Source organism: Mesitornis unicolor, unplaced genomic scaffold (genome assembly GCF_000695765.1).
Source record: "Mesitornis unicolor isolate BGI_N332 unplaced genomic scaffold, ASM69576v1 scaffold29049, whole genome shotgun sequence".
In the NCBI taxonomy this organism is placed as follows: Eukaryota; Metazoa; Chordata; class Aves; order Mesitornithiformes; family Mesitornithidae; genus Mesitornis; species Mesitornis unicolor.
In genome coordinates, this window is record NW_010207014.1 from 1 (window position 1) to 7,253 (window position 7,253).

Here is a 7,253-nt window from a genome sequence, read left to right on the forward strand (position 1 = left end):
GCTCTGCTTGCCCCCTGGCTTCCAGCTCTCTTGGCTTTGCCGTGCCCTTCGCCCGGTGCTGTCGGGACATCGCGGGGGGCGATGGGGGGGAAAGTAGCGCCCGTGGGAAGGCCGCGGGCTTTGGTGGTCGCGCCGAGCCATAGCCGGTGCGGGCTGGAGGGGGAACCGCAGCACCTCGATTCTTCGCTTCTCTCCATCTCTCCTGTTTTGCGGAGCTAGGAGGTTATGGAGTCTTGAGCATCCTTTCTTGAGCTTGCTGGGCTGATGTGCTTTGAATAATTAACGTAATGCTGCTTCTGCTGAGCTGCAGCTGATTAACTTCTGCGGGAAGAGCAGTGGGTTGCCATTCTCCATCGTTCTTCCCAGCAGTCGTGACCTGCAATCCTCGCAGATGAGCCACATTTCAGCCGTGTTTTCTGTGGCCGTAATGGCATAGTCTGACCCATGATGTATTTTCTGCACATATGAGGAAACATTCTCCAAGTTCTCAGAGTAGCCCTGGGCATTTGGTTCCTAGTGCCCCGGGCAGGGTGAGAGGAGGCCTCCCTGTTGATACCTTTCTTGTGCAACCTTCTCAGATTAGTGAGAACTTGTAGCTGTTGGTACAAATGCAGCCGGTTTTATCTGGTGTGATGGTCAGGAAAAGCAGCTGCTTGGTCAGTGAGGTACTAGGCAGGAGCTTCCTCCTGAAGCTCTGGCCTCTGTAGAGCTGTGACTGAGGCTCTGACACGGAGGAAGAGAATTGGAGAGAAAGGAGAATTGGTCTCATGAGGGAAACCACAGCTGAGCTTTCTGCCTGGGTGATTGTACCAGGCTTAATTGTTGCTTGAGGAAATGCAGTTGGTGGAGCATCCCTGCTGCTGCTTTGGTGACCTGAGTGGTTTTGGTGAAGGGATTAATTTAGGAGGAATGGGGAGATCTGCTCTCCTCACAGGTGTGTAGAGTGCCAGGTGGTTTGGGAGCAGATCTGGTGCCAAGATGAGACCTGCCTGAATGTTGCCATCTGGCTGGCTTGCTGTGTTTGAGATCAGGAGGAGCTCACAGTGTCAGTGGTGATTCAGTTGTGACGAAAAGTCTTTAGACTTGGGCAGTTGGCAAAGCTCTCCCATGTTTAGTTTTTTTCCTGTTGTCACTATTTTATTTGGCTTGTGTGTAAATGCCTGTGACAGATTCCAGCCCTGATGGGAGAGGGACTGTTTTGTACAAACAGTGGCCATTGATGTGGCTTTTGTCCTTGACAACTGATAGTGGAGCTGGCTCAGTGCCTTTTGTGCTGACTCTTCAGTCTTCTGTGGGCGTGTTTTAAAGTTAGGTTCCCATGGACATTCCTGTTTGTTGGTTTTTACGTGCTTTAATTAATCTCAGAAAATACTGCGCCTTTTCACTCGAAGGAGAATCGTCTTATGCGTGGCCTGGGGCGTGGTGGCCACTTGTGCACATGGATTTGAGGAGATGTTCAGTGCAGAGATGAAGGGTCCTCTCGTCTTGGTTGGATGAGGTGATATCAACCGGCAGAAAGGTTTTAAATCCAGCTTGCTTTGTAATTTTGGAACCTCTCAAGGCAGAGGAGAAAGGAAGTTAAATTCTCAGTGCACCAAAAAAAAACCCAAGCGGCACCACAGATTTCCTAGGACCTCAGTAGATCAGTTCTGTATAAGCGTGCCCCCAGCTGGCTTTGTAGCCGTAGCCACATGAGTGTGCCATCGCTGTGTTACAGTTCCTTTTGTATGTGCAGATACGCTTTTGCTTCCTTCTGGAGCTTTGCCTTGTGTTCTTTGGCTTCACAGCAGCAGTAATACAAACAAAATGTCTTCCCATTACTGGTCTTGCTTTCCTCGCTGACTTGAGAGGAGCAATGGCACTAACATAGTTTATTTGATGATTCCATGCTGTCTGTCCTGATTATACCAGTGCTTCTCCTTGAGTCACACCAAGGTGAAGCTTTCCAAATCCCCATATTCCCTGCAGATGGCAGGAGACCGTTGCTTGCTCTGTCCTTGGAACAAGATCACTAAGACCTGTCGGACAATTCAGCGGTTTTTTTCCAGCCTAGCTATGATGGCACCTTGTACTGCTGATTTTCAGAATTAGTTTCCCAGATTGCTAGCTGGCAGATCTCAGCACAGATACTGTTTTAATTTAGCTCTACATTCTGATAAGTGAGTGGCAACATATCTTGGATACCAGCTACATGCAGCTAGGTTCTTTATCCCACTGTATCCCAGCTGCAAGAGCATCCTTAAAGCTGCTGGCAGTGAGTATGCCAGAGGGAAGCTGATTGTGTGACAGCCACTTCACCTCTGGTGGCCACCTGACTCAGTGTTTATTGCTTCATGTAGAGATAATAAAACAAGTTGCTGTGCTGATAGAGGGAGATAACTGATTTCCTGTGTCCAGCAAGCTCTGAAATTCTGCAATCCAGATCAAGAGATTCAAGCTTCGATTGACTTAAAACCCCTTTGTAATTGAAATGGTGGGTTTTGCTCTTTTTATGCTTTTGATAGAGGCTGTGTCACTTGTAGTGTGTTTTATAGGAGGAGAAAGAGGTATGGTCTGAGGCAGAAATAGCTCAGGTAGATGAACCCCACAGGGCCCATTTTGTGTTGATGTTTCTTCGGTGACATGAAGATGCTGGAGGGAGATCTCAGATTCTCAAAGGTTGAGAAGTTTCTGTGAAATTCCTCAGCTGTGTGGGGAGGAGGTGTGTATCTTCCACAGCCAGGCCAAGCTGTGGCAGTTTCAACCAGGCGTTTGTAGCACAGGCAAGTGGGCATTAAGGGCCATATGTGTCAATGACATCTTGGGTATGTACTGTAAAATGACTAATTCCTCAGCTGTGTGGGGAGGAGGTGTGTATCTTCCACAGCCAGGCCAAGCTGTGGCAGTTTCAACCAGGCGTTTGTAGCACAGGCAAGTGGGCATTAAGGGCCATATGTTTCAGTGACATCTTGGGTATGTACTGTAAAATGACTCAAATATCAAGGAAACTGCTAGGCCTATTATTTTTAATACACAGAGATAGAATTTTAGAGGCTTGAAGCTTCATCTAGGAGCAGAATGAGAACTTGTGCCCTGGGGACTGCAACGCTGTTCGCTCAAGCAAAGGAAAGAAGAAAACAACTGAGTGGGTGGGATTTTCCTTGAGATGTGGGGGAGGAAAAGACAGCGAGATTCTGGCTGCTTCTGCAGCACAATTGCAGAGCTCTGCACAGCCCTACCTGTCAGTTTTCGTATGAGTTAGAAAGCTTAGTAGAAGTGTGCAAAGGCAGCCAGATCCGTGTGATTATTGGGATGGAGGGAAATGGGAGACATCTGAAGAAGAAGGTAGATGAGGGGGTGTGAGGAGGAAGTGGCAGCTGAGGCGGGGGCATGGCGGCCAGGAGGAACATCACTTGCATCCCCAGAAGAGGTGACTGTCTTTACGGGCAGCTGCTGTGGTGAGCCTGGGTCTGTTCATTTCATTCTCCCTCCTTTACATAATCTGTGTTCTGAATGAGTAGATACTGACTGCGTAGGCTGTGTGGCATGGCTTCTGGCATATGTCCTGGTTTTCGTGGGCTGCTTCAATCCTTGCTGTGAGATGTTTATTTAATCTCAATCCTGACAGTAAACTGTAATTTAGTGGATAGTGCTGGTGAAACTGAAATGCCTTATGAGGATACTGGTTTCTGAATACCTAAAGCAGCAGCAGCAAAAAAAGATTAAAAATCTAGTTTGCTTTGGGGTCCAAGAAGTTTCAAAGTGTGGGTTTTACGTTGCTTTGGTTTATTTTTATTTGCTTTTTGTTTTTAGTCTTGGCTATAAATAGTTCTCTAGATCTGGGCAAAATCACTCTGAGAATAGTACATGGCTTTTTGTGAAGGTTTGCAGTGGTACCTGATCCTTGGCTCTTCTCATGAAGCATGCAGGTTCTTGGCTGCTCCGTGAAACCCATGAGGTTGGTGAAACCTATGGAGGTGGAATGTGCCTTGTTCCATCTTGACCCTTCCAGTTTCAGGGTTCATATAATCAAATGAGATTGTGACGGGTGGAAGTTGAGGATGTGGTGAAGCCTAGCACCTCATCAACAGTGATACCTTTATAGCACCTCTCCTATGGATTTCATGTCTAGTGATACTCTTGCATCTTGCACCTCTCACACGTTTCTACCTGCTAGGTTTGTCCACACCAGTGGAGAGATCTAACTTTTCTCTCTCCTTTTCTTCCTTTCCCAGGGAAGCCATCAAACAACAGGCTGCATAGAGCAGCATTGCAGGACAACCCTTTTCCACAAGGAGGAAGAATTTGCTGTGCTCAGGTCCTCGTCTTTCAGTGGTGATTCTGTGATGCAAGTTCCCAGAGTTTCTCTTTCTGTGATAATCTTCTCTATGGCCTCTTCTTGCTGACGTTTGCCCCGGTGTTGGGGCCAAAGAGGAAGGATGCTGAAGAATGGGTACCCCCGTTTTGGATTTTAGAACATGGGCACTTGTGTAAAGGTATGTGATTGCCCTTTGGTCGGAGGGGTGGAATATCTGTGGAGGCCAGCAAAGGGGATTTGCTGGGCTTGGAAAGTCATGGCTATTGTCGGGGGGAAATACCTCATTTAAGCTTTCTGCATGCTGATGTCCATTGCTGCTGCTGCTGAGATGACTGATGAATAACTCCCCTTTTGTGTTTGTTAAAAAAGAGGGAAAAAAAACCAACAAAAAAAGAAAAAGCAGCTCGAATGCACAATGTAGCTTCTCACTAACTGAATGGTGACACGGCGAGCTATATTGTATGCATTAGTGTATGCCAAAGTGTTTGTCTAATTGTCACACACGTTCCTTGCTGCTGCTCTTGTTCCATCTGTCGGCTACGTCTTATCAACCAAACAGCATGTTCTTCTTCTGGGTGTGCTCTGTTTACTACATGTTTGTTTAGCAGTCCCCTCAGCGAGAACTTGATTCTAGATTAGTGTCTAAAAGTTGCTGTAATTGTGATAGTGTGCAAAAGCAAAGTTTTAGCTTTGTACGTTGATCAGCAAGAGTTTCAGCAGAGAGGCTCCACTTTGCAGAACTGAGTAGGAAAGTACAGATGAACTGTTTTCCAGTTGCATTCATGTTTTCCATAGTAGAGTTCCAGGGCAAAAAATGGATTCGTCTTTGCCCTAGAATGATTTTGTTTGTTCTGAGCAAAAGGGGATGGTCCTGTCTGCAACCGTTTTATTCCATGGCTTTTTCCTTCTAAGGTTGCTGGTTGAGGGTCAGCTTCTGTTCATTCTGGTGGTGGCTCTGTGATGTGCTTTCATGGCAGAGTAGAAGTTAACTTGTGACTTGCAGAAGCAAATAGCTGTGAGTTTTTGGATGAGTGGCTTTTGGCCACTGCTGCTGAAGTTGGTGATCCTGCAAAAAGCAGCTCCTCCTTGCAGTACCCAGAGCCCACTCTCACTGGTTTTTGAGGATATGGTGTTGTCCTTACTTTAGATCCCTGAGATTGAGTGGGAATCTGTGATGGAGGGAGAACTGTTCCTTGTAGCATGCTGTGCTGTTTACGTATTTCACAGTCTTACAGAATAATGCTTTAGGGATGTCCTTGGAGAGGAAGATAGATGATTGATAGGTATTTGTCTGAGGAATCATAGATTAAATTTAGGCCAGTGTGTGTGAGGAAGAGTCACTGGACTGGACTTGGCCTATTTTGTGTTCTAGATGCAGCTGTGATCCTCGGCTGTGTGTCTCACCGAAGGGACCTGATGTTTTACATTATTGGTAAGTGAAGGAAAGGCTGCCACTGTATTTGTTGACCTCTCCATAGGCTTTAGAAGGGTTTATTGAAAGCCTCTGCTTTCATGGTAGTTTAGAGTCTACCTAACAAACATGAAGTTACTGTCACCCCACACTGTGCCCTCCACCTGGCAGACTTGCCTCTCCACCATTCTTCTTGTTTCTATTCCATTGACCTCGTTCCTAAGCCATCCCCTTACTTTTTCTTTTGAGAACTAGTGCAGGGTTGTTGCCTCTGTGGTGCTGCTTAATCCAGTCTGAATGTGATGTGCAGGGGTTGTGTGGTTATATGACTGCTTCCCTTAAAGGGATCTCTGTAGTTCTAATTTGCAACTCAAAGGGAATTCCATGCTGCTGTTGGGATGCCTGCTGGCCATACCTGAGACTCTGTGCCACCTCTACCTATTTACTCTGTTTGCAGTCATTTGCAGAGTTTTCAGGGACTTGTTACTCTCTAACCTTACTTGTAGCGTAACACAAACCATGAATGTTCACACAATAGCTTCTGCCTTAAACACCTAATTTGCAGTTGTGTCATTAATAAAAGGCATCTGGGGCTTATGTGGAGGGGATTTTGGTGCCTGACTCAGCCATCCTGCTGCAACCAGCCTCTCTTCTCTCCTTGCTGCAGGTGGGATCACAGTATCTGTGGTAGCTTTCTTCTTCACCATTAAGTTCCTCTTTGAGCTTGCCGCACGTATAGTCAGCTTCCTTCAGCATGAGGACCGGGAACGCCGAGGGGAGCGAACTATCTATGACTACGTGCGAGGCAACTACCTGGATCCCCGGTCCTGCAAAATCTCCTGGGATTGGAAGGACCCCTATGAGGTGGGCCATAGCATGGCCTTCCGAGTGCATGTAAGGGAATATTTCTGTTTCCATGCAGCTTTGGGGGCAGGAACAGAAGCCTGAGTTAGGGATGGGCTCTTCAAATGTTTTTTACTGGGGTGAAGCTGGATGTAGCTTAGGAGTAGGAAAGCTATCTGTTCATGCCTTTTGCTCCCTGTTAAGCGTGTTGCAGAACTCTCTAAGTGCATATCTGAGGGTTGCACCCTTTAAAATCTCATTTCCCTCTCTTTAGAGTCCTCTGGAGAGCTGGGGGAGACCAAGCTTGTCCTATTACTGCTTCCTTTACTGGGAAGTGAGTGGGCTGAGCATTGCCTTCAACAGACTTGTTGCTGTCTTTTGGTTGTGCAGCTGAAGTTGAGAGTGTGGGAGCGGGCAATTTGCCAACTCAGGAGCTGTAAAGCTTCATGGCCGCTCCCCATTCCTCCAAAATTGAGTGTTATTCTGTCTGATCTGGAAAAGCCTGCCAAGGACACTTGTTTCCCTCCAGTTCCGAAAGGCCAAGCCTAAGAAAATTGGACAAGTATACAAATAAGATGGGCTTGAACACTGAGGGTTTGGAGCTACATGGAGAAAGTGAACAGTTTTTGCTAGGCTTACGTGCCCACTTCTCTGCTCCATGTTCCCCACCCAGGGTATCAAAATAAGAAGAAAGGTTCAGCA

The 7,253-nt window shown here is 46.9% G+C and overlaps 1 protein-coding gene across 1 annotated transcript in view; it reads left to right on the forward strand.

Moving 5' to 3' along the window:
• Window positions 1-4,214: 4,214 nt before the first annotated feature.
• The window catches only part of AREL1 (apoptosis resistant E3 ubiquitin protein ligase 1), a 15,678-nt gene continuing 12,639 nt past the window's right edge, over window positions 4,215-7,253 (forward strand). The window contains exons 1-3 of the mRNA XM_010191995.1: window positions 4,215-4,475; window positions 5,670-5,729; window positions 6,376-6,602. Coding sequence (XP_010190297.1) covers window positions 5,714-5,729; window positions 6,376-6,602 — 243 coding nt within the window. The 5' untranslated portion in view covers window positions 4,215-4,475; window positions 5,670-5,713. The remainder of the gene's footprint in view (window positions 4,476-5,669; window positions 5,730-6,375; window positions 6,603-7,253) is intronic.